General features: G+C 47.7%; 1 protein-coding gene across 1 annotated transcript in view; it reads left to right on the top strand.

Moving 5' to 3' along the window:
* Window positions 1–27,501, top strand: part of SMG6 (SMG6 nonsense mediated mRNA decay factor) — a 286,565-nt gene that overhangs the window by 257,390 nt on the left and 1,674 nt on the right. The window contains exons 14-18 of the mRNA XM_006863239.1: window positions 6,518–6,694; window positions 10,380–10,526; window positions 21,360–21,513; window positions 24,463–24,674; window positions 24,989–25,070. Of these exons, the coding sequence (XP_006863301.1) occupies window positions 6,518–6,694; window positions 10,380–10,526; window positions 21,360–21,513; window positions 24,463–24,674; window positions 24,989–25,070 (772 nt within the window). The remainder of the gene's footprint in view (window positions 1–6,517; window positions 6,695–10,379; window positions 10,527–21,359; window positions 21,514–24,462; window positions 24,675–24,988; window positions 25,071–27,501) is intronic.

Below are 27,501 nucleotides of genomic sequence, written 5' to 3'. Positions count from 1 at the left end.
GCATATTCAAGTCTTTTACACACTTTTTAATTGAATTATTTTGTTGTAGTTGTTGAGTTTTTAGAGTTCTTTATATTCTGGATATTAAATTCTTATAAGCTATGTTGTTGTTAAGTGCCATTCGTCAGTTCCAACTCAGTGGCAATCCTGTATAGAGTTTCTGAGGAGCAGCTGATGGGTTTGAATCGCCGACCTTGTGGTTCACAGATCAGTGTGTATCTTATGTTATTGTTATTGTTAAGTACCATTGAGTCAGTTCCAACCCATAACGACCCTTTATAGAGTTTCTGAGGAGCAGCTGGTTAGCTTGAACCACCAACCTTGCTGATCAAAACCGACTTTGCAGTCCAGGACACTAACCTACAGCGCCACACCATAGCAGTCAGTTATTTTCTCCACTTTCTACATTATCTTTTCACTTTGTTGATAAAGTTCTCTGGTGCACAAAAGTTGCCTATCTTTTGTAAACCTCAGAAACAACTTGAGCCAACAGAGATTCACAGAAGTTAAGTAACTTATCTAAGGAAACATAGCTAGGAAATACCCCTTGTAATATTTTGTCTTGCCTCTTCCCAAAAGGTACCTGTTTGTTTTTTCTTATCATACTTAACCTCCTCACAGCTAGTGTGTGTATGCCCCTCCAGTGTGAACACAATCTTCCTCTCAGTAGCCAAATTCCTCTACCTTTGGAATCTTCAATATAACTTTATTGAAATTACTTGCCCACTCAGCCTGCCCCACAAATCCTTCTACCTAACCATTCCTGGTTCCTACCTAGCCTTCTCTAGGGTACCATGTTCACCCACACATGCTTGTGTGTGAACACAGTGAGTGGATGTGTGTGGGGAGACCAGACTGCCACACCATTCTGCTAACAGAGGGCCCTTTTGTATGTGCAGTGCCAACTGATTGGTGACAACCCATACTTCAGAATCCGTCAAAGAGAAAACATAGCTTTTGGGATTCAAAGTGATTGAGGAAGTGTAGCTTATGTTTAGTTACCTTATGTAGCAATAAAGCGGTTCTGTGAAAAAGAGCGAAATGCTATTGGAGTTGATGTCATGGACAGTGTGCCTGGAAGTTGTCAGACTTTGTATCTGCACAGGGATGCTGGCTGTCCTTTCCTGCCTTTTCCATTTTATCATTCAGACCCTGCACAGGTTCTTCCTTTCTCTCCCCCTAGCCCATGCCTCTCGCTTTCAATTCCATACCAGTTCTTCTGATCCACGTAGCTCATAAATGTCTGCATCTTCGTCCTAAGCTTCTGTCTCGGTCTCAGAGTGATTGTGCATCCTTGTGAGCATTTACCCTCCTGTCCCTGGAGTCTTTCCTGGTCTTTGCCAGGAAAACTCTCCCCCTAAGAATGTGAATGAACCATTTCCTTTGTCCTCCAGAGGATTCCCTGTGTGGTATTTTTTATTTCTTGTATCTGAACTTTCGTTGGCAGACCCCTTTTCAGGATGACCCACCCTTGGTCATTACAGAATTGTGCTCTCCTCTCTTCAGTCTCCTGTGATGGGGAGTCATACATAGCTAGAGGTTCTGAGTTTGAAAACACAGTAGTCTGAAGTAAAATTTTTGTAGCCAATTCTGAAGGTTTGACTCATTAAAAGTGATGATTAACCCATTGTTAATTGACCTCAGAAACTAGCCAAGCAGTCTGTATTTTACCAGCTTTGGTGGTGGATTTGTAGGCTATTTTAAGGTTCTTTAATAATCTCAGCAAGACTTCACTTTCCTGTCTGCATCTTATTTGCTCTAAGGACATTCTGTAAAATTAACAAGCTATAAAGTTTGATTGAAGGTTTCAACAAATGTGAGAATAATTGGCTCCACTTAGAGAAACAAGAAAAACAACCTGTAAACTTGAGTTTGTGGGGAAACCCCGTGTGATTTTTCTGTTTAACCAGAGGAGCAGTAGCAAGCTAGACTTTTTAAGACCAGAGAAAAATAGAACTGACTGATAGTGTAAGTTTAAATTCAGATCCCTAAACCCAAAAGTTCAGAAAAAGATTTTATAAAATCTAACTAGCTACTTTTGTGCTTGTGCCTTCCAAGAGGCTTATTTGGAGAAAATGGGAACCCACTAAAGATGGAGTGAGGCTGTCATTTCCTAGAGCTTGCATTCAGAGTTCTAGTTCAGCTCTCTCTACCCCTTCCTCGTGTCCCCTGGCTCTGTGTGTATATGTAAGAGAGAGTGAGTGAGTATGTGTGAGTGTATGTGTGTGTATGTGTGTGAGAGAGAGAGAGAGAGATTGAGCGTTCTTCCTTCCCTGTGACTGATCTGAGGACATCAGTATGTGGTGCCTGGCACCTAGGTGCTCAATAACTGTTAGTTCCTTTTTCCCTCTCTCATCCTCCCCCCACCTTCCATAAGACAGCCTAGATCTCTTTTTCTGTTCCCCTCCTGGACATCTCTACCCAGACTGGGCTCAGATCCCTGCTGGAACTGTCCTTAGGCTATGCAGAGTGGATGTGGACAATCACCAGTTTTCAGAGAACACTGTTCTGTGCTATCCACCTTGTCATCCAGATCAGGATAGCCCAGTTGGCCTGCCTTCTCTTTTGACCTAGAGGTTTCTTCCTGCTTTCCTCAAGACCAACCTTCTCCATAGTTCCAGTGCCCACTTAGCCCACACAGTCTTCACATTCTCTCTCTAAGGAACTGAGTCTGGCTCCTGTATCACCTCACCACATCTCACTTTCAGTTTTCCTTTCTACTTGGTTCTTTGCGTGTAGTCCCGATCAGGGCGATAACTAGAGCCCTGAAGTTAGAGGTTTCAGTTCCCACTAATTGGGCAAGCTAGCTTAGATGGTCTTCAGGAGAAGTGGGGAAGGGACTTTCTCTGGCTGCATTTGTTTCAGCTCTTCCCTGACTGAAAGCCTGTTTTCTTTTCAAAGCTAGTTGGGAAAATTGCGAGGTATTTTGTTTATAAGTTTGGAGTTCTTAATAATCTACACAATGAGTCTCCCTTCAGAATGGCCATGACTGCCACTGAGAAGGTGCTGTTCCCCAGGAGTATTCCCTGGCCAGTAGCCCTTTCACCTACCTCCAGCCCAGCTTGTCACACGCGGCTTGGGAAGGAGGTCTCTGCTGCCCATCTCTCTCGCCTCTGGAGATTCTAGTTTGCCCAGAGCTGTGATGTACATACCATTTATATTTTCTGTTTTTCATTGATTTAGAATGGAAAAACGTGCTCATGAAGAGAGTTATTGTAGGGATTATGTCATAGACTTCATCTGGACTCCTTTCTTTCTAAGCAGGGAGACTAGCTTTAACCCCTCTCCTACCAGGAAGTCCTCCTCCTCCTCCAGACAAAGATAGTCTTGGAATTTGCTTTCTGTAGGTGGTTTGAAGGACTTCCTCTGTCATAATATCCCCCCTTATTAGCCATATTTAAACTGTATTTGTTGATGGCATTACTGTTTGTTTGTTTGTTTTTCTGACTCAAGTGTAGAGACTTTGTTTAGGAGAATATTCTTGAAAACCTCTATAGAACCATCTGGTCCTCACCCAACTGGGCTTATGTCTCCTACCTTAGAGCAGATGGGCCAGGGGGCTTGACCCAGAAGGGTTTTCTGTGCCCCTGGGCAAACCCTAGACCTTATACCTCTCAGTTTTCCCATCTTCTACACTTCCTCTCCTATTCCCACACTTTGCTGTAGACACCCAAGGAAACCATACAATCATATTCTGTCTACTATTTGGATTGCAAAGGAGAAACGATACTCTTCCAAAAAACTGAGTGACTTTTCTTTCTCCAAACAGATAAGATTTCTTTTCAGGCATCTTGACATCAGCCTAGAAATCCTGATGGGTTGGAACCCCTTTGAGAATCAGACAGAAATGCCATTGCTGTAGAGGAGGTACTAATGGCCATAACAGGCCCAATCCCCAAAGAAGCCAGATTCTTTCTAAATATAGAGAAAATAAAAATAAAGCCAGGAAAAACAACAATAACAACAAACCACCTCGTTACTGCTTGGGTCCATGTCATTGACAATACCCTCTAAGGATGTTTTACAGGCAGGCTCAGGATGTCTGTATCTCTGGGCCCTGCTGTGCCCTGGAAATCCCCATCTCCATAAGTTCCACATCCACATGTGTGGCCTTTCTCCTCTTGGGCAGGGAGCATGCTTTTTCCCTGAGCCATTTAGCACACCTTCCAGCCCATGTGCTAATAGCAGTAATTTTCCTGCTCACCTATCAGCAGGCACACAGCGGTGTTACACACGCCACCTTTCTGGGCAGGTTTCTTCTGCACACTTAGCAGGGATTGCTAGTGATTCTGTCACCATCCAGGTGATGCCAGGGACCCATCTTGAACTTCTGCTCCAGCCCCCTCTCACTCTTTAGCCCCCACCTCCTCTCTATTCAGTGGTAGTAGTCTCACACTGAAAAGGAAAGTCCTGGACCTATTACATAATTCTCCATAGTGCAAGCAGTAGCTAGGGCATAAGGTCAGAGGTCATGGTGGGGTCAGGTGGCTGACACACACTGTAACGACAAGGTGGTTAAAATTAGACCACAGAGAGGAAACTGGCAGTCTTGTGGAAATGCAGAAGTTTCCTCTGTGAGTGAGAGGCTGGGGATGCAGGGAGGCCACTGTGCGTGCTGCCTGCCAGGCTATTACTCATTTCAGCTCTGCTCTTTAATGCCTTTTAGCCCCTGCTTCTGTATTTCTAGCCTTCCTCATCACATGTTTGAATACACGCGATGGAACCCATGGTCACCTGCCCTAGCCCAAGGAGAGTTTTCTTCCTCCTCTAAGGAGGTGAACCCAGAACTGGGCGCCCCAAGCTCAAGATGACTAGTGTCTCCTGAGCCCTCTTCTAGGTAATTGAGCACCTCTTAGGAGGAGGTGGTCAAGATAATTCAGCATATTGTGGTAGCAGAGCCATTAGAAAGGAAGAGAAAAGATCACACCTAAGAAGGGGAGAGTGGCCAGTTTGCATGGGGTCATGGAGCACATTGTTAACCAGTGTGCTGTACTTTCCTGTCAGCAGCTGGCAAAATGATGCTCATTGAGAATACCCAGATCATGCCTGCTTCCTGTGCTCTCTGTGGTACCCAGGCCCCCATCCCTCTCCTTACCAGTCTTTATTAAGAGCCTATTGTATGCCCTCAAAACCCTTCCCAGTGGCATATGAAGATTTTGAGATGTACTTTTGTTATTGTTGTTACGCACTGTTGAGTCAGTTCCAGCTCGTAACGACTATGTATAGGGTTTCCAAGGAGCAATTCGTGGGTTTGAACTGACAACCTTGTGGTTCATAGTCTACTGTTGATCCTACAACACCATCTGTAAAATGAACAAACTATCCAGCTGTCTCAAAATTGGTAATTTACTGTGTGATGCAAACATATAAGTAAGTCCCTTTCGTATTATGAAATAAGGAAGCATTAAAAGAACGGAGTGATGGTGAGAACTCAGTGTGGGCTAGTCAGTGATGAAGAAGTTGGCTGCCAACCTGCAGTATATATGACCACTGAAGTGTGTTCCCATGCAATATGACCTTCACCTGTTACCCAGCTCCAGATCAAGCAAAGGCCTCTCATCTCCCTTGGTGAGCAGCCTGACAGGATAGAGGAGAGATCACCAGAAGTGAAGAAAAAGGCACAAAAGGACTAGATTGATGGAGGAAATGCATTGTAGATGTGAGCACATTCATGTGTGGTCACACAAGAGAAAGACCCCAGACTAGGTGGCTGTGGAAACTCCATCTGAGACACAAACAAAGTTGACTGTTGCTCAAGATACTGAATTTCATTTCAGCTAAATCAGATCCAGCTTCTCTGACAGTACTGGCTCGGGTGCTGATGTAGCCACAAAAGACAGGGTGGTGTGAACTCCAGGAGGAGCTGAGCTCTGGTGAAACACCCCACCTGCTTTACCTTTCTCCCTTCTCTTCATAATCTTCTGCCTGACCTCAGTCTCTTGAGCTTGAGAAACTGTTAGGTGGGGCAGGAACCTGTCAGGGGAAGCCCCAAATGATCTGACTGAAATGAAACAGTGAAGAAAGCCCTCATCATTCATGTTGCACTCAGGCTGCAAGTTCTTTGGGAGTCTGGTGAGAGGGGAGCTGAGAAAAGAGTGAAGAGTGACAGTGTGTGTGTGTGTGGGGGGACCAGGAGAGCTGTGTTCCACAAAGCCCAGTGTTACGCATGCCACTCCACCTTCACCTTCTCAATTAGATGCCAAGTGGAAGAGAATACTTTTTTTTTTTTAATCAAAACTTGGGTCAGGAAAGGTAAAACTTGAGAGGGCCCCTGACATTGTTGCTGGGGTTGTCTGGTACCCCAGAGAGATGGTAGTAACTTTATTCAACTAGAAATCTTGGCTCTCACTTACTGCCCTGTACACACAAGCACACTCCAACTCATTCACTCTGCATCCCTTGTCCTGTAACTTTGACAATTTCTCATGTGTCCCTCATCAACAATCTCTCTCATCTTCATCTTCTCTTTCAAAAAATACTAGTTTTTTTTTTTCTCTCTCTCTCTCTTACCCTGTAGGTTATTGCAGCCGACTGCAAAAGGGTCACAGTGCTGAAGTATTTTCTGGAAGCCCTTTGTGGACAAGAAGAGCCTCTGCTGGCATTCAAGGGTGGAAAATATGTGTCAGTGGCACCCGTCCCAGACACCATGGGAAAGGAAATGGGAAGCCAAGAGGGAAAACAACTGGAAGATGAGGTACTGTGCGGGAAGAGTGCACTATGGCAGAGGGAAGCCCACCACTCCCACCCCAGCCCTGCTTTGCCAATGGCTTCAGATGCATCTCTTAGTCATTTATAACCTCTCAGAGCCATGTCTATGTTAGTGTGACCAGCCAGCTTCTCAAGAGTGCACTCTGCTGGTGCCCCTTCCTGCCAGTCCCACCCTTGTGCCTCCATCTCACTCCACTACGCGTTCCAGATGCTTCTTTTTAATGTTGCATTGGAGGAGACTGGAGGGAAAGAAAAAGTTTAATAATGTGCAGCTCTGGAGGCTTAGGAAAGGGAGTAGAAAGAGGGGGGTGTTAGGGTTCAGGCTGAGGATCAAGTTTATAGATGTGTGGAGTGCAGTGCAGCACAGGCCTGAACTCCAGCCTCCCCACACGTACAGGAAGAGCTGACATTGCTGGCCCCTGTGGAAAATCACCCCCCTCCCTCGGCCTGCCCTCCCTCTCTTACTCGCTCCCTCCCTCCTGCACATCCTGATGTGATTAAGGAATTCTCCTCTTGTTTGTTTGCCCTTGGTTGTTCCTGTAGCCCTTGCTTCACTCTAGGCTCTGTGTGTATGTGTGCGCACACACACACACACACTCAAGCCTGTCCCCACCCCATAAACACCAACAGCAGTTGTCCTGCCATGCATGTATGTATCTTTCTGGGTGCAGTTGTTGATGTGTATTCATGTGTCCTGGATGTGTATGTCAATGTGTGTTGAACACCACTACCAGCTCCCTGCTGTGTGTGGGTTCTTGATAAATGTGAGTGTGTGACAGTGCTGAAGCATATATATGTGCTTAATATCACTGCCCACTGTTCTGCTGTGTGTCTGAGTGTGAGTAACTCTGTCTGGGTGTGTATACACACATACCTCACTTTCACCTGAAAGTTGACAATTCCCTTCTTTTACCCCACTGAGGGGATTGAGGTGGGAAAGAACATGGGACTTAGGGAAGGGACGGAAGTGATTCTAGCCAGAGGCCAGGTCACCCGTAGGCCAACACAGTCATTTGGCCCGCAGCAGTCTCAAGCGCCTGGTGAAGTAGGGTGGGGTACAGGGATGAAATCAGCAGCAGGCCAAGGAAGCCAGATGTCAGCTGGAAGCTGTCATTTGTGATCTGAGGCAGTGATAGAGTAGCCACCTTTGGTTCAGAGTCTTAGTAGCTGAGTCTTGGACTGCCTTCATTAGAATCGCTGGAGAACCCCACCCCTTCCCTGATGACATAGGGCTCAGCTTCCAGGACAGAGGTGGTTCCAGGGATAAAGCTGAGCCCATGATTTAAGACTCTTCCAGATGAAACCTGGGCAGGGAATAACGGGAAAGAATGAGCTGTCAGCATGGGAGGAGACAGTGGAGTTGCTAAAGCCATTGGAGTGTCCAGGCTTTAGGCAGGGCAAAGTGCCACCCACACCCTGGGCACACTGTGTTGGAAAGCAGGGATGGCACAGCACCTCGGGGTGTTATCTCATCCACACTTTACGGTTGAGGCAGGCAGTTTTCAGGGTTGCTGTAAGAAATGTCAGTTGGACCTTGTAGTGCCTGTAGTACCAAATCTGACCAAGCAAGAAAAGCTCAGAGGAAAGGGCATGGGGCGAAAGCCACCTGGGTTTCTTCCTCTCTTACAAGGAACAGAACAACTCTCTGGTCCCAAATCTTGTTTGTGACACACTCTCCCATCCTTCTAAGGCTTATTGACCAGACAAAGGTTGTGGCCCACACCAAGCTACCCACTTCTTCCTTTTTCCAGTGGCCTCCTGGGTTCTTTTATGTTAGTGGCCCCTGGGAAACCCTACTTACACTGGTCTGTGTAATTTCATAACCCCTGCACTTCCTCGTTTGCTGTGAGAGCTGAGCGAACCTCAGACTAGCCTCTCTGACCCTCCTTTGACCTCCATCAAGCTCCCTCCAGGCCCCATGATAACCCTGTAGATCCCTGATCAGAGAAGCCAAGTTACCCCATGGGCCAGTCAGGCATCCTGTCCGCCTCACTCCTGCCCAGGTTAACCTGTGAACAAGGAAGTAAGTGTGCAAAGATCCTTCCTCCTTCCCATGGCCTGAGTTTCTCTGGAGGGTGAACCCTGTGATACTGTTGCATGTGATTGTGGACAGACCCCAGACCCCTGAGACCTCTTAGAATAATGGCAGTTCTGGACCATTTAGAGCTCATCTCTCTCCCAACTGTAGGACTGAGTCATTTATGCTGATTGGGAGGCAAAAAGGACAAAAGGGGGCTTCAGACATCATCCTTCCTGAATAGAACAGAGTTTTCAAGGGTACTACCAAAAACACCCATCTCCCACCCCTAGATTCTGCTTTCAAGACAAAATATTTCGCATCACCCACACACTGTACCAACCACTTTCAGCCAAGAAAATCTATCTGCAAATTATCTGTTGTGCTCAGTGAGAGAAGAAATTAGTGTGTACTGAACATGTCCAAGGCAGGCTGATGGGAGACCTGGTGAGACTGAGCTACTAAGGGCTGGATCTGGGTTTTACAATCCACAATCAGGCAGTCTTTAGCAAAGAAGCCCAATGCTGCTTGCCCAGGATAGGTAACAGTGCAGATTTTGAGTCAGACTCACTTGAGTTTAGATCCTTGCTCTGTCATTGTATAGCTATGTGACCTTGATCAAGTTATTTAACTCTCTGTTCACTTATAAAGTACAGATGATAAGAGCACCTATTTCATAAGTGGTTATAAGGATTAAATGAGTTAGTAGATGAAAAATGGTTAGCCCATTACCTGGCCAATAATAAGCACCCAGTTAATGGTAACTGTTATAACCATTGTCATAATTCTCATCCAATCAGAAAAACAGGCATCTATTCTTACTAAATCTCTCCCCATGTACCCACGTTAACTCTGTCCTTCAAAGGAAGCTTCTTAGCCAGCTGCATGTTCTTTACTGACCAAGGCCAAAAGTGAGAGAGTGAGGAATGGAGTCTGGGACCACCCGGACAGTGGTGGTTGAGAGCTGCACATGGGGAGGTGCCATCCCTGGGGAGTGCTTCACCAGCCTGGCAACAAGCTCCTAAAGCTAGCCAACCACCACCTACCCTGTTGGGTCATATCATGTGAATTCCCATAATGGAGCCCAGCAGCCCCCTCACCACCAGGCTGTGGTCTTAAAGAGAAACCAGAGCAAGGTCTGCTGAGCTGGAGCATCTATACCCTGACGCTGGCTGTTGCAAGAGAGCATAACTCCCAGCTGTTGGTTAGAGTTGATTCCTGTCAACTCATTAGCATGAATTAGATTGAAATTGAATGGTTTATCTCTTTGTGTTGTTCCCCCTCCTCCCTGTGATGATTTCAAAATGAAAATAGATTCAAAGTTTGACCTTGTGAGTATGCTAGAAGATGGAAGAGCTGTGAGTGCACTTGTGGCAGTGGATGTGTGCGTGAGAGTGCCTTCTGCCTGTGTGTCTGGGGTTTGTAAGAGGAAAGCGCCTTAGGGTGCAAAAGGAAACAATTTGGTGGGAAGAGTGACAGTTTCCCTTTACCCCCTCCCTGCTTGATTACAGGGGCACACATACCTTGGGGTCCCTTTGCGGGGAATGGTCCCAATAAGCATGGTAGGGGAGGCCTGAAATGGTCGGAGGGTGGGCTGGGTAAGTACCACGGGCTCACAGTGTCCTCTTTCCCCTGTCGACTTCATCATACAAAGGAAGAGGATGTGGTGATTGAAGACTTTGAAGAGGATTCAGAGGCTGAAGGCAGTGGGGGCGAAGATGACATCAGGGAACTTCGGGCCAAGAAGCTGGCTCTGGCCAGGAAAATAGCTGAACAGCAGCGTCGCCAGGAAAAGATCCAGGTGGGATTTGTTGGCAAGGTGATCCCCAACAGGGTGGGTATGAGGAGGGGCATGTGGGTTAGCAGTAGGAGCGAGCAGGACCCTCTCAGCAAGGCTCTCACAATGTCTGTCCCATCTAGCACCACCCCTGTTTTCTTTACCAATCAATTCTGGGAGCATATTTGGGTTCTAAGGTCAGGTAAGTTCTTCTCAGAGAACCTGATGAAATACTCCCCAATAATGATCTAATAAATACATACTCAAGCATACCACACATACATGATCTTTCATATAATTTCTGACTTTCACAGTTCCCCTGCGCCTTATCAGGATACTGCTAGAGAGACCATGGAATCACAGTTAAAGAGTACATATTCTCAGGGGAAGAGGATGTCATAGGCACAATCTACTTATCTGGATTCCCAGTGTCTTGAAAGAGCTCCCTCTAGACAGTACACTGTTTTCACTGACTAAGAGAGAAACGACTTAATCTCCACCGTGCCCCCTCTCAGTTAGCCGTACCCTCATTTCCAGCAAGTCTTTCTTTCTGGATATCCTGTTCATTCCCTCTGATCTCAGGCTCAGTGGAGACAGAGAAGGGCTGGTCTAGTCCCTTTTAATAACTAACCGTATATACATGGGGGAGCATCAGGCCACTCCCTACAGCGTCTTCAGAAATGTCTATTTTCAAATATTTCTTCAACTGGCCCTCTCCTTTGGCACAGGATTTAAGAGCCATGTTATCAGACAGACCTGATTGCAGTGCAGACTTCACTACTTACTGCTTTGTGACGGTGAACAAGTTATTAACGTCTCTGAGCCTGTTTCCTCGTCTGTAAAGTGAAAGTAACAGCACCTAGCCCTTAGATTCACTCAGGCTAAAATGAGGCAGTGTTTTTCAAGTGCTTAGTACAGTGCAAATTACATAGTATATGCTCCATAAATGGTGAGTATGCTCTAGCAGTCTAACAGCCCCTCAGATAGAGCTCTAACCTGCAAAGAACAATGAACAGCAGTTAAGATCCATCGTTCCTCAGATATATTCATGTCCCTGATAGAATCAAGTGTGTAAATACCTTGACCAGCATTGTCCATTGTGGGGGGCTCCCTCCATGCATCTGCCTTTAAATCCCTGCCTACGATCCTCAAGTCGGCTTCATCCTCCAGCTTCTGCCCGATACTGCTGCTTCACCCACAGTCCTCCCAAAAACCCTATCTATACTTAACCACCTCCATTCCTTGATCTGTACTCTCACTCAAGCAGTTGCAGAAAATTGTGCCAACCTCCCCCCCCCCCGCAAGAACTTGTCTTGATCACATCTCTGTCTCATCATAATTGGCTTTCCAATAACACCTTCCTCCAGCTTCACTTTAGCACAAATGAACCCTGGTCTTTCTCTGATGACCATCCTCCCAGGCTTCCTTACTGCCATTCTTTTTTTTTTTTTTTCTTGATGTCCTTCTTCCTTTCTACTACTGCTGAGTTTTTAGCAAAGATTTGTTCAGTTGCTTAATGGATGGTAGCAACTAGAGCATCATTTGTTGTTGTTGTTAAGTGCCGTGGAGTCGGTTCCGACTAATAGCGACCCTGAACAGGGTTTCCAAGGCTATAAATCTTTACGGGAGCAGAAAGCCTCATCTTTCTCCCATGGAGCGGCTTTTAGTTTCAAACTGCTGACCTTAAGGTTCGCAGCCCAATTCGTAACCACTGCCAGAGAGCATCATGCATCATCTTAAATCTCACCCTGTCTTTTAACCCTAGTTTCTAGTTTCTTATCAAATCCTGTTTATTCACTCATTTATTCCCTTCCTCTTCTATTACTGTTGCCATTACTACTATTCTAGTTCAAGTACTTGCTTGATTGTAACAATCAAGGTCTCTACAAACCAAATTCCAAACCCACTGCCATCAAGTCTATTCCATCTCATTGCGACCCTATATAGGGTTTTAAGGCTATTAGTCTTTATGGGAGCAGAAAGCCACATCTTTTCCCACAAAGCAGCTGGTAGGTTTGAATTGCCGACCTTGTGACTAATAGTCCAGTGCTTATCCTATAGTGCCACCTGGGCTCCTGTGCAACTCCAGGTGGTGCCATTTATTTTGTAGTCTGTGACTGACACCTCTAGAGATATGTAGTTGTTGTTGTTGTTAGGTGCCATCAAGTCGATACCGACTCATAGTGACCTTATGCACAGTAGAACGAAACACTGCCCAATCCCGGGCCAACCCCACTATCGTTGCCACGCTTGAGTCCATCGATGCCAGTTTGCCAATCCATCTCGCTGGGGGTCTTCCAGTTATGACTGTGTACTATATACCTTTCTCAATAGCAGAGAAAGAGGTGTGTAGTACACAGTCATAATTAACATTCACTACTTCCAATAGACAGTGAATAAGGAAGATCATAGAGGAATTGATGCCTTTGAGTTGTGGTGTTAGAGAAGAATACTGAAAGTGCCATGGACTGCCAAAAGAACCAATAGCTCTGTTTTGGAAGAAGTGCAGCCAGAGTGCTCCTTGGAGGCCAAGATGGCTAAGCTTCATCTCTCATACTTTGGACATATTGTCCGGTGGGAACAGTCGCTGGAGAAGGATGTTATGCTGGGTAAGGTGGAGGGTCAGAGAAAAAGAGGAAGACCCCTAACGAGATGGATTGGCCAGGTGGCATCATTGATGGACTCAAGTGTGGCAGCGGTAGCGAGCCTGGCCCAGGATCGGACATTGTTTCCTTCTGCTGTGCATGGGGTCGCTATGAGTCGGTTCTATGGCAACTGACAACAACAACAATCTCCAATGCATCTGAGGTGTTTTTATCATTCTCTTTACAAAAGATCCACTGTCCTTGCTCATAAATCATCAGTACCTCTGCTTGGCTAGTAAAATTAAGTTTAATTTCTTATTATGACCTGGAAGACTTTCCAGTCTGTCCCCAATTTTCCAACCTCTTCTCCCACAAGTTCATCCCCTGTTAATAGCTACATGACATTGAGCAAATGATTTAACTTCTCTGGGCCTGTTTTCTTGTGTAGAAAATGAAAGTGGTATAGCACCTACTTCGTGGAGTTGATATGAGGCCAAGATGAGACAGTACTTGTCAAATGTTTATCCATACACGCAGTCCCTCCTACCTGGACAACAACACCACCCTTCCTCTCCCTTCACTATTCCCTACACACACTTTCCTCCTCTCAGGTCAAGTTAATGCTGTTCCCTCAAACCAGAGTATCCTTTTCCTGTTCCACATTTCTTGTTACCTGTTAAATTCTATTCCTCCTCCAATCCCCAGGTGAAACTCCCATCTCCCCAGTGAAGCCTTCCCCAACTGTCCCCAGGAGGAATTCATTCCTCAGTGTTCCTGTAGCCTTGATTTAGACTTCATTTATGAAATCTGTATCATGTCTCGGATTACAGTTCTTCCTGAACTTGTTTCTCCCATGTTATTGTAAACTTGGAATCAGGGACCAGGTCTTCATTTAAAAGTAGAATTGGTAGCGAACACTACTATGCCAGTGGTTGGGAGACACAGGAGTGAGCAAAAAAAAAAAAAACGTCTTTCAGAGTCTACAATGAGAAGCCAGGGTATAAACAAGCAATTTGAAGTGTGAACCAATGATTGTTTGGCTTACAGTAACACATAATGAGGGATCTGTCCATCTAGAGTGCTATATGTTCAGTTTTCAGCCTTGCCTTACCCAGCCATATGTAGTACCTTACAAATAGCAGGTCTCTGTAAGATGTGAATAGCCACCCCTGCTCAGGAATCCTTTTCCCCCCACAACAGCTCCTTCAGAGGAGGCTGCTCAGGCCCCCTCACTGAGGATCTCCTGGAGGCTGGCTGGAGCTTGGGTTGCCATGGCCCCTTTAAGAACAGGCCCCACATGCACTATTGCTGGCGGCCCTGCCTCCTGTCCGCCTCCTTCTTCCAGCCTCACAGCCACAGGAGGATTTCTCAGCAGAGGAAAAATTCCCCCATTCCTCCCCCCCCCCCCTTTAATGCCCGGGGCCCTTCACTTCCATAATTCTTCATTTTCCAGCCTTGAATGTAAGCCAGACACATCTGTCTGGCCATATGCGTGAACCCTGGAGTCTGTGCCGAGGTGGCTGTAAAACAGGGCCGGTGAAGGCCCTTCTGGGAGAGCACACACATGTGTGTGCCCTCGGGCCATTGGCTCCCTGCCCAGAACCACGGGGGCTTCAGCGCTCCAAACCCATGTTAACCTTTTCTTATTTTTCCTCTTTTTGTTTAATTTAAGGTTGAAAAATCCCAAGGAAAAGGTATAAATTGTCCTGGGAGTCGGGGGGAGGCTCCTAGCTCAAGAGGCCATTATTGTTGGCAGGTACCTGGGTCATACTAATACAATAAGGAAGAAAGGAGCATCCAGTGAATTAAGATCGGAGAGATGGACTGTAAATTACACTGTTCTGAACTCCATCAGTCTCCAGGGGTGTTAACTGAGAGGTGTAAGGCAAGTCCCCAGCTCCCATTGCCTTTTACAGATGCAGCAAAACAGGAACCACACATGTTTGGGGAAGGGGCTATGAAGATGGGGTTGAAAAAAATCCTCTTGGCCCCCATAATGGCTATAAAGTTCAAGTGAAAGCTAGGGCTGTTACCGCACCTCCTCTTCCCTGCTCCCACCTAGACCCCTGAGCCCAAGCTCTTCTGTGGGGCTGGGGGAGATAAGTAAGGCCTGGCCTCCCTCCACAACCTGTCCCTCCCCGCTTCCGGTGTTGAACAGAGGCTGGTGAATGGGGCCGACTGGAGGTCAGAAAAGGGGTGTGGGGAGCTCTCTGGGCCTGTACAGCTGGAGCAGCGGCCCAGTCAGGCCCCTGGATGTTGTGGGGGCCAAGCCCGCCCACCTGGGGACTAGAACCACACTCAGCCCCAAGCCAGGCTTTACCTTGTTGCCCGAGACAACTCTTCACTATTGCATTGGTTCTGCCCACCTTGCTACTTTCTGCCTTCTTTTTTTTTATTTATTCTTTCCAATCACCAATCTTGGGAATTATTCAGAGACCAGAAGAGGGTGCCTGGTTTGTCTGGGAAATTGGTCAGAAATGCTTCATTTCTAACCAGTCCCCTTGGGCAAAGGAATCACTAAAAATCCTCCTTTAGGCATGAGGTGGGGCCTCTTGGCACCTTGAGCTGGCCCTGTGAATCCCCCTCTCCTTGCCTCCTTGCCGCCTCCATGAGACGGGCGGGGTCAGGTTTCCTGAGCAGTTGCAAACATCCCACCTGAAACATAACAGGCTCTTCCTCTGGCCACATCTATTGTTCCCCTCCACATTACAGCCACAGGCTTGCTCTGTAGCCAGCAATGACATGTGTTCTGAAAATAGCTTCACTCCCCTGTCCCCTTCCCGCCCACCCACCCCTCCTGAAGATGCAGTCACTCCTTTGTGGTGGCCCCAGGAGTTCCACTCTAAATATAGCTGCAGCTCATTCACATTGCCACCCAGCGTAGGGGTGGGGGTATTGTGGAACAATGGGGCATCCACAGAGCCCCCCACACCTGTATGGAAGCTAGCGGAAGGCAGACACTCAACCCTGGCTCCTAGCTGTCGGAGACAGGGTGGGAGCCAACACACTACCAGGCCAGGGGCACGTTCACGCCAGGGCAGGAAAGCACATCAGGCTGTAGAGCCGGGCAACCGCCCTCCCCACCCAAGCCCACTCCAGTGTCCTGACTGACTCTGGTGCTTGGCCGCCTCCCTGACCCCAGCAGGTCCTGTCCAGCAGGACCTAGCATTCATGAGGTCCTGTCAGCCTAAGAATGGTTGGGCTACTGCTGGGACATCCTTAAGCAGCTGCTGCTTAGAGCAAACTCAGAGGCATCTCTCAATCCCCCTTCTTGAAGAAAGAGCACCCTTCTTTAGTTTTCTCAGACCAAGAATTACCAGATCAAATTCTATCTGGTTATCTTTCAATTCTGAGATTCTGTAATTGAGCTCCTGAGGAATATCGAGCTCTACCAAGAGAGAAGAAGGTGTAGTCTCCCTGAGCACCTTACAGTCTTGTTTTAAAACAAGCTCAATCCTAACCAAACAAGAAATAACAAGTTAGTATTTATAATTGTAAAAAAGAAAGCTTGTAAATGTTCACTTGTGTGATACTGACTTTGGACATCTAGAGGAAGGAATCCTAAGCGGCAAGTTTCCTATTAGCCATCCACCCCATGTTTATGCTAACCCACTGCTTCCAAGGGAAGTGGCTGCTCTGCTTCCTATAGCAGAGGCAGTACCTGCTCCCTTTGGTTTCTGCTGGCACAAGAAGGAGCTAGCTGCCAGTGGTGATCTCATCAACTATTCCCATTTTTAATTTAATTTTCACTTTTTCATTAAAAATTATATATCCCCCTCCAAATTTAAAAAAAAAAATTATATGTATATAAGGAGTATATACAAGTATGTATGTTGTTATTGCTGTCGAGTTGGTTCCAACTCATAGCAACCTGTTATAGGGTGTCTGAGGAGTAACTGATAGGTTTGAACTGCCAACCTTGTAGTTGCAGTCCAGTGCTGATCCTTCAGCGCTACACCAGGAGTCTGTGTGTGTGTGTGTGTGTGTGTGTGTTAAGTGCCATCGAGTCTGTTCTGACTCATAGTAGCACTTTATTTGATTTCCAAAGCTTTAAATCTTCACAGGAGTAAGGAGCAGAAAGGATCTTTCTCATGCAAAGTGACTGGCAACTTGAATTATGGATTTTGTGGTTCATAGTCCAGTGTTTATCTTATGGAGTCACCAAGCTCCCATGTTTGTGTATGTGTTATATGTGTAATATATATGTTAAGTGTCATGAAGTTGTTTCTGACTCCGTAGTGACCTTGTATAAGGTTTCTATAGAGCAGCTGGTTTGAACTGCCTATTTGGCAAGTCTAGGGCTTTATCCTAGGATATATGTTGTTGTTAAGTGCTATCGAAACAGTTCCAACCCATAGTGACCCTGTATATGAGCACCTGGTGATCTTAAACCACTGACCTTGTGATCCAAAGTGACTTTGCAGTCCAATGCATTAAATCCACAGCACCACAGCTGGACTCCATGTTGTTGTTGTTAAGTACCGTGGAGTCGGTTCTGACTCATAGTGACCCTACACAGGGTTTCCAAGGCTGCAAATCTGTACAGGAGTAGAATGCCTCATCTTTCTCCCACGGAACCACTGGTAGTTTCAAACTGCTGACCTTGAGGTTGGCAGTCTGACTTGTAACCACTACAGTAGCAGGACTCCATATATATATATATATATACACACACACACACACACACACTACTATGAATCTTAAAATAGAAATCAGCCATCCTCTGACCTACCTATTCCCTCCCCATGTCGAGATGTCGAGTTATGCTCCCTAGTGGTATCCCCAGATACCTGTCCTGGATTCATAGAGGTTGAAAAATGGAGTTAGACTGGAAGAAAGGAAACTGATATTTAAGTTATGAATACCTGTGTTTGACACGTCGTTAGTATCTTTATATGAGGTGAATGTGAACATTTGCTGTGTTATAATACCTGTTTCTGGTGAAAACATTGCTCTGGTCAGACACCCAGGAATTCCATTTCCTTATAGATGAAAAGAAGCCACTTGTGGAGCCCCTAAGCAGAAGGAAAACCTAAGAAGACCTTTTGCTGATCTAGGTTCTCCTGTGTGAGCTAATTGCATTATCATTATTTGTAATTCTCATTGTCTCAGTTCTTAACAAATGAACGTCACCGAATCATCCTCACTATATAGAAAAAGGAACTTAGCCCTGAACAAAAGCACCTTTCCTGGGAACCCAAGCCAGTTGGCTTCCTCATTGGAGGTTATTGTCCCTCATCTCTTTCCTGGTTCCCACCAGCTTACTCACGGATGCTTCCACATCTCAGAGAAAGTGGTTTGTTTACTTAGCACCTCTCGGAAACAGAAATAAGGTCTTTTTTGCTTCCATGTTTGATGAGAGCTTGGTACCCATTACTATGGGTCTGACTCAGAGTGTCTGTGCTTTTCTTGTGTTCTCAGTACACTGTCCAAGGGCCATTGTGGCCCAGCTAACTGCAGTTAAAAGGGTTACTGTGGAACTCTCCTTCCGGGTCAACACACTTGACTCACAGCCAAGACCTGTCTCTCTGAATCACAACATTCCAATGAAGCTCCCTTCACCCCCACCATAGGCTTCTGCAGCTTTTTACTCATACAAACAAAAATAAATCTCACTACCGGCCTCTGAACTCCATAGCAGCATGCTTCCCCCTTCTCCCCAAGCGTCCCACGGCTGTGAGTGGGGACTTGGCACTCTCCCCACCGACATCACTTTTTCACTCCCTGTGCATCCTGTGTCCTTCTCTCACCGTGCGACCCAGAGATCGGAATGGGACGTGACGGCCGGCACAGGCGCCGTACACAGCTGCCAGGAATCTGACGGGTAAAATCTGGAAAAGTTGGGAGGGCAAATGCTAAACACACACACACACACTTCTGCATACAGCACCACTCAGAGAGGGCCGGAAGTACAGACACCCATAGAGGAGTTCTTGCAGGCTCTCAACCCCTCCTCAGTCTGTCATTCTTTAAGGGGACTAGGCTGGACTCATGACCCACAGCTGACCTCCAGCGGCCCACTGGTACCCCAGGAGGAGAAGGGGCAGCTTCATTTTATCTCCTGAGACTCTCTGAGGGCATGTGGGGAACAGGAAGCAGTTGTGTGGTGACTCACTGGGCAGAACCAGGTTAAGGGAAGTTGTCTGCGGGTGTCCCTGGGACCGGATGATGGCAGCACAGCTCCGACCACCCTCACACATTGTAACCCCACCCCACCCGAGGAATCCGAAAGGCCGCCATCTCTCTTGAGACACTGTGCTCTATTTACCTTTCTGACCCTAAGCAGCAGCTCAAAGAACTCAAGAGCTTCTCTGGGCCCTGCTGCTATCTTTTCCTTCTATTCAGTCATCAGAACACTCAGGTGGACTCATTTTGTCCCCAGCCTCCCTTGGCCATCTGACTAAAAGGTCTCATGCCTACTGCCAGCTCTAAAGGTAAGGTAGCAAAATGTTTGGGAAGCTAATTGTTCATTGGGAAAAAATGTCAGCCAGTTCCACTTTCTTGATAGCATCAAAGCAAGGTTGAAGGATCATTTCCCAAGACAGAACTGAGATGTACAGGAGTCTCAGGGAGCACCAACAAGATCTGGGAACATGAGGAAGAGGATTATTGGTGCTTTGTCTGCCTGATGGAGAACGGGCAGGGAGTTGTTAACCTGAACAGGGACCATTACCTCTTCTTACAAAATATCCAAGCCAGGTTCAGTTCAATATGTGTCACTCTCTAGTTGGCAGCCCTGTGGGGAGGGGAATGACCCAGGTCTCCTGGGAGGGCGGCCAGCAGCTGTGGTATTTTCCCCTAATGAGGTGAGATCAATAGGAAGACTTGAGCAGAAGGGGCCTCTCAAGTCGAATTTCTCATGTCTGCCAGCGTCCTGTGGTCTGTGCCTTCCACCAGCTGTAGTGGCAATGGCAGCTTTGCCTTACTCATAGGGAGAGGTCCCCAGCAGGTCACAGAGAAGCCACCCCCATCATTTGAAGCCATGTCCTTTCAGTTTTACTGTCATTGTCAGTGAAACCTGAGCAGCCTTCCTTGTTGACTGTTGGTGGCCAGGGCCCAACACCACACATCTCTCTCAGTTGGCACGCATGTCCACTCTTCCTGCCTTACACCTGCATGTCTCTTGTGTCTCTGCAAGTTGCTATGTGGCAGAAGACCATGAGAGGGCATGACAGGGCTGCTACCTGCTCACTTGGTCCCTGCCAGGTTTATGTCGGCACTCATTACACAGGGATCCATCTGGGCAGATATCAGCGAATTGGTTGTCTCTTGGCTGTGTAGTCCCCAGAAGAAGTAGTAGTCCAGTAGTTACCACTGATTATGTGCTGTCGTGATGGGCATACCCAGAGCTGTCATGAAGGACCACTGCCACACAAAAGACTATGCAGACCTAAAAAAAAGTTGGGCTTCCGTAGGTGTGTCTGGAGGTCCCTGAAAATCTGTAAGGCTAACGCGCATAAGACCACGCGCTTTCTGGGGCGTGGTACTCAAACCTTGGGGGTTGCTGCATGAGGTGGTTTCTAAGTGGTACATAGAAAACACCTGGAGTCCTTGTTATGGTGATTTAGCATGCACTAGTGAACCTGACAAGGCTATCAGATCCTTGATACCACAGGAATAAGGAATTAGGAATAGGCTAAGCAAAAATGAGAGTTGACTTAAAATCAGTTTAAAGAAGAATATTAAGTAAATAGTAGGGTTGCGGCAAAGTAGAAATAAAAAACTTTGCTGTCAAGAGTAAGGAGGTGGTGATTGTGAGCAGTCTGAGTGTTTCTCTTTGCAGACACATGAGAGAGACCTTGATGCTGTGGGAGACTTCGTTAGTCAGCATCACTTTCTTTGTATAGCCTTTGAGCTTAAGTTTGTTTTTTTTTTAAGCTATACAAGAAAGTAAATTGTAATAAATTCTGTTATGGCTATTCGTAAGTGTCTATGCTGAGAAGTACTCCTCCATATGCTGCCAATAAATGTGAAACTACTTTCATATCATCCAAGGAACCTAGCTCTTCGTCATTGATCTTTAGCCCAAGTTCTGACTTTGAGATACATCACTGGTGCTTTCTCAATCCCAAGCAAAGTTTTAGTCACAACCCCTTCCCTGGGTTGTTGGTCTATATTGCTTTTTATTGCAGTGTTTGCCCAGGCCCTGACAGGGGCTCGCTGTTCCACTGGGCAGGAGGCAGGGGAGGGTGGCCAGGAAGCTGACACACTGTGGAGTCAGGGCCCTGGCCCGCCTGCTCACTGGCTCACTCAGCCTTCTGTGTCTCTGTAGGCTGTCTTGGAGGACCAGAGTCAGATGAGGCAGATGGAACTCGAGATCAGACCCTTGTTCCTCGTTCCAGACACCAATGGCTTCATTGACCACCTGGCCAGTCTGGCAAGGCTGCTGGAGAGCAGGAAGTACATCCTGGTGGTGCCCCTCATCGGTGAGTCAGGCGGGAAGGCCAGAGCGGCCTGCACGTGTGCAGCACCCTCCATACACATGCCCCTCGGCCCTCGGCCAGGCAGGCAGAGCCCTGCTGTGTGTGTGTAAGACAGGATTTGTAGGGAAGTAGGGAATGCGTGGGGCAAGGAAAATTGTTTAATAATCAAAGCAGTTCAGATTATTATGACTGATCCATGGCTTAAACTGCTTGAGCAAATGAACTCCTGTGTCCCAGCAACCAGAGGCTGCATGAACCCAGCCCTTGTTTTTATCCTTATAAAGCTTGCAGTAAAACAGCAAAGCTGGTTCCCGTTATTGGTAAACACTCAGCCCTGGCAGATAACGGCAGTGCTGCTGGGTGGTCTGGCAGGGGAGACTGGGAGGATTTTGAAGTGGTTAGATGCCTTTGGTCTGATTGTCTTGTAGCTTTTCATGACCATTCTGTTGGTTCGAGGTAGCATTCTTCTGGCCAGTGTCACACTAAGGCCAGGCATGGGAACCTTCTAGAACAAGCCCTGCCTATGATTCCTGTCTGGTCATCAATTACTGGTATAGGGTCAGCATCCTGGGACCCAGCTTGGTTGTTTCCACCCTCTCTGGCCAGAAGAGCCCAGCTGGGCCTCCCAGATTTCTGTCTCCTGGGAACTGTCAGAAGTCCTTGGTTCTTGGAGCTCTGTGGTGGGTCATCATCAGTACCCTGGATTTTGGACTCTGGACTCCTGTCTGATACAGCTGATGGCTATACTGTGTGGAGAAAGAGATTCTGGGAGAAGATCAGAAGCTTAGGCTTATTAATGTCCCCCTCTCAGCAGCCACTTGAAATAAGTTCGGGAGTCCTGTCCTCTGGAAAAGCTGCCAGACTGGCAGTCTGCCTGCCAAGCCACCTCTGACATCCATGCCAAGATGTTCCATTGGGCCTTCCCTCCCAGTCCCAAGTGTCTTAGTGCCAGATGGGGGTGAAAACAAAGGGCAGGAAACATCCGCCCCTGCAGAGGCTGCAGAACCCTGGGGGGTTGTGGGAAACACGTTAGCACCACCTGAGAATGTTGGCACTGAAGCAGCCCTCCTCCCTGCCTCCACCCTCCCCGTCTTCCTTCCCCTCCCCATGTGGCCTGGCCAGAACCTCTTAAGCCCAGGCCCTTCGACCTAAGGAAAGACGATTTTCTGTTCTTTAGAAGTAGAGTAGCTTCTGTCACCGGGACAGAGCAATAAGATCATCAAATTGTCTTAGGCTTCCCCTTTTTCCACTCTGGGTCAAAGGGTGAGATGACTTTCCACCCTCTGGCCAGAGATCCAGGATAATACTTCTGCACTTTCTTACACCTCAGCTATCTAGGAGTATATCATAGAAGAAAGTGACTTAGATGGTCAGAAAACTGTGTTGCTGAGAAAGGTTGCTCTAAAGAGAACCCACTCACAGCTAGCAGAGTTACTGGTTACCAGGACTGATTTTCTCCACTGTATCCTCAGTCTCCTTGTTCATGGAGTCAGTGAATGCCAGAGCAGAAGGCCTTGCTATTGAGGAACTTAGGGTCTAGCAGGGAAAGCCAGTTTTGTTGAGGAGAGAGCAGGCGCATGAGAGCATACCAAGAATGTGGGCAGATCAAATACGAGATCCCCAGTGCTGGTGGGAGCAGACTGCTCTGTTGCAGCCACACATGCCAGCCTCCTAAGCCCTGCCCCAGCTGGGCAGGCCCTGAGGCTTTCCTTTGTGGACTCATTCATGTCCTTTGCCCTGAGCAGCAAAGGGTTAAGCCTATAGCTTTCCCTGCTTGTTTCTTCTGCTCTTTAACCTGCTCTATGCTCCTTAGACCTGACCCCAACCTTGAGAAGCCCTGCCTGGTGCAGAAGCACAAACAAGCCTCCCCTTTGAAGCCTGTTTAGCTTGGAAGCAGGAAAGCAGATTTTGGGATGGAATACCAGTTTTTCCTGTTTGATGTTCTTTTTACTGCACCATCCACCCTTCTCCTCCCCCACCCCACCCCCAGCCATGCATTGTATACACACTGTAGCCTCAGGTTGCTGAGAACATGGGCATTGAAAGTGTTTGTATGTGAGTGTGTGGGCATGAGTATGTTTCCACATGGGTCCGTCCCTTCCAGAAAGTGTCTCTGAATATCCAGACAGTGTGTGCCAGGCTCACCATGGAACAGCATGCTTTTGCTGACTCCCTAGGCTATGAATCATTGCACTGAGGAGATGCCTCAGACCCCAAATTCTCCCGGAGCCCCCAAGGAGTGCATATTTCCCACTTGACCTCAGACTTTTGGCTGGAATTTTGGAAAGAGTCTTCACCAGAAATGAAGCCATGTCCCAGACACATAGGCAAGCAGCAGACAGACACACAGACACACACACACACGTGCAGTGTCAGAAGAAGTAAATGTGTCAAGGGTATGGCTTGAGGGGAATACCAGGGCCCTTCCAAATGAGGCTGTGGATGTTCCTTTCCACTTGGTGATCTCACTGAACTCTGCCATGGAGGTGGAGCATAGAATGTGACCAGCAGCAGTAATCCAAACCCCTCCTGGCCTTCTGTAGTTAGGGCCCAAGTGACATGAGAGAGACACCACCTTCCTCTCAACTGCTACCTACTCTTACCTCTCCTAAGGGACTATTTCTATTTGATCCTACAACTAAGGAATATAGTAGGACCGGGTGTCTTCCTCTGAATATAGCAGAAAATCCCTTTTAGGTTCCTCCCAGGCAGGAGGGCAGGACCAAGGGAAGAAGCAGAAAGGGAAGGAACACTGTGGAAAGCCTGGGATAGTTCTTGTCCACAAAATTGCCCTACTGCCCTAGTTTTCATTGAAAGACTCTACTAGGGCAGGAGGGATTCCATAGTCTGGGAAGGGGCTGGCTGGAAGGTGAATGGACCAAGCAAGGCCTAGCATGAGGGCAGATAGAATCACCACCGACGCTAATACCTTGGGGGGCTCTGTCCCATCAGTGATCAATGAGCTTGACGGCCTGGCCAAGGGACAAGAAACAGACCATCGGGCTGGGGGCTATGCCCGTGTGGTACAGGAAAAGGCCCGGAAGTCCATCGAATTCCTTGAGCGGCGATTTGAGAGTCGGGACTCTTGCCTTCGGGCACTGACAAGTCGTGGTAATGAACTCGAATCCATCGCCTTCCGCAGTGAGGACATCACTGGCCAGCTGGTGAGACCCCCCATCTCCAGGAGAGAGCCCACAGCTAGCCTTTAGAACAAGGTATTCAGGAGGGAGGGACTAAAGGAGGGTCAGCCCATTTAGCTGAGGAGTGTGCCATCATGGAGCCCAGTAGGAGGTGTTCCTTGTCCTCCAGATCATGCTTGGCATGGACTAGACCCAGCCTAGCAGGACCAGGGTAAGTATGGGAGGGAGTCTAGGCTATGGCCTTTCCCAGGGCCCCAGAGGTGGCGGGGTGTACCTCTGCATCCTCCACATGGCGCCCCCTTCTGCCCAGTGGTGTTCCTCACACTGTCTTCCTCTAGGGGAACAATGATGACCTGATCCTCTCCTGCTGCCTCCACTATTGCAAAGACAAGGCCAAGGACTTCATGCCCACTAACAAAGGTATGACTTTAGAACTCTCCTGGGCAGTGGCGCCTGCCCCAACATCATTCATCCTCCTCCCTTCTTCATCCTGCCCACCTCAGCCCTAGAAAAGGACCTTCCACTGTCTCTGACCTGGGAAGTCTGAGGAATCAGGACTCAGGTCAACCTGAGTTTCCTGCCATCCTGAAGGTCAGACCTCTCTGTCACAGCTCCCTCACCCCACCCCCAAAGAATGTCAAGGGGATGCTGGACCAGGGAACCAGGCTCTAGGCAGCAGGTGTCCCCACCTTGCATGCATCCATGTCCTGAGAAGTGTGCCATCATTGGACATTTCCTTTCTCAGGACCTCAGTGAATTTTCTCTGACAGCTAGAGTATCTTTGTAATTCAGTGTAAGGTCTTCCAACCATGCTTTCCTGAACCCAGCTCTTGGCATCTCTGAGAAAGACTGTCCCCAGTGCTCCCTGAGACTCGCTTCCCTTCTCTCGACCCAACTCTGCCCCGCCCTGGATGTTGACTGTACATCAGGGCCAGCAGAAAGGTATTTCCCCAGCCAGTAGAGAGCATTTTATTCCTAGTCTTTACTTCATGAACTGTATAGTACTTTTGCTGGCTGGCCAGAGTTGGAGGCCAGTGAAAAGAGGGACTGAGCCCTCAGCTCAGTTTTCAAGACTTGCATTTTGGTGAGCAGAATGCCGTTTTCAGGTTAGGGACCCACACACTGTGATTCTCTTCCTAGGTGAGGTATCTGCCCACACAGAGGCACAGGTGTTGTCTGGTTCTGGTTCCCAGGGTTCTGCCGTGTCTTCTGTGAAGGGAGTTCCTAGTTCAGTGTCATCTACAGAGTTGCTCGTCATTTGGCTCCTGAGTGCACATGTGGAGAGTTTGGTGGTTTTCTCTCGAAGTCGTTGTCACCCATCGTTCTTTTCCATTCATGTTCCCAGCTCTGACTTTCAAACTGGTATGGGAGTGTCTTCTCTCCTTGCTCTGCTTCCATATCATCCACATTAGCTTTAACCCTTCACTCTGCTTTAGCATCAGAGTTACGGAGCTATGGGAGGAAAGATGGATGTGGGGGAGATTATACTAAAAAAGTCATCTAAACAGAATGAATGATACCTGTTTGTGCCAATACAGAAAGATCTTTAAGATAGTTGGAGTTACGTAAATGTGGCTAATATGATCCCAGTGTTATTGGGGGTAGGGGTTGTAAATAGGTACAAAGAAATCTGGAAGGATACAAGTCATTTGTGTGTCACTTAGGCCCAGACATGGGGTATTGCAGTGGTCAAAAGGAGAGACCTGCCTGAGCTAGAGGAGCTCTGTGTGTGCTGTAGCCCAGGCAACTTCTGAGAGGAGCAGCCTCTGAAGGAGAAGTGGGCAGGATTGCAGAAGGCCTTGTTGGGAAGTCTGTTGGGAAGAATACTGTCATGGCCCCACCCCAGCTTCACAGCCGTTTCTTTCTTAGGAGAGACATGTTTTGGCTTTGACCCTACTAATCTCCCCACCCCCACTTCACCCCAAACAGCCTACAGGATCCCATTGCCATCCTGGGGACCACCCCTATCAGAATTACATCAGCAATGGCTGGTGTAATCAAACCCCATTTGTCAGTGTGAATTCTCAGCAGATTAACTTGTCAGATCCACAGAGAAACCGTCACCAAATGTTTATGTGTAAACGATGTTGAATTTTAAAATCATGTGGATTATGGCGGATGGGGCCTGACAAGATGACAGTCTCTGGTTTCTAACAAAGTGAAGTTACCAGTGTCAAAACAGAGGATGTTTATTGTTAAAATGTCTCAAAAGTATCCACAGAAACCCCTGTAGACCCCTGCCAACAGCACTGGGCCTCGGTTGGCTGACCTGAGGCCTGGGGCTCTCCTGGTCTGAGTCCCAGGGCAGAACTGGTGAAGTTGCATACAGACTCACGCAGCCAGCTGGGAGCCCCACATACCACTGCATACCACCACACCCCACGCTCACACCCTTGAGGGGCCAGCACAGGCACTTGAGTGGCCTCAGAGCATTCTCTTTACCCATGGCCTCCTTTCTCTTCCTGTCTGCCCACCACAGTTCCTTGTCTCTTCCCATCACACCCACTTCCACCTTCTCCCCCTCCCCCACCTCTCACCACCATCAAGACCACAAGCCTACCCTCCCAAGACTGACAGCCAGTTCTCAGCCTCCCTGCCTGGAACAGGCATGCCTAGAACTGCTAAGGGCAGACATGGATATTTGTAGTTCCCCAGCCCCGCCAGGTCATACATCCAGTGTGTACCACAGGACACTGCCTGTGCCTGACCTGGCTACAATCTGCAAACAGTCAAGCACGGAGGAGTGGTCCTGCCAGTGGTGGGGCTGTCACTTGTGTATTTGACCCTGATATCAATTCTCCCAAATACATCAAAGGGTTAAGAATCTAGAAGAAGAAAAGTGAAGGAAGAG

This window comes from Chrysochloris asiatica, unplaced genomic scaffold (genome assembly GCF_000296735.1).
Source record: "Chrysochloris asiatica unplaced genomic scaffold, ChrAsi1.0 scaffold00054, whole genome shotgun sequence".
NCBI lineage: Eukaryota > Metazoa > Chordata > Mammalia > Afrosoricida > Chrysochloridae > Chrysochloris > Chrysochloris asiatica.
Note: the sequence above shows the minus strand (reverse complement) of the source record. Positions and strands in the feature narration are given on the sequence as shown.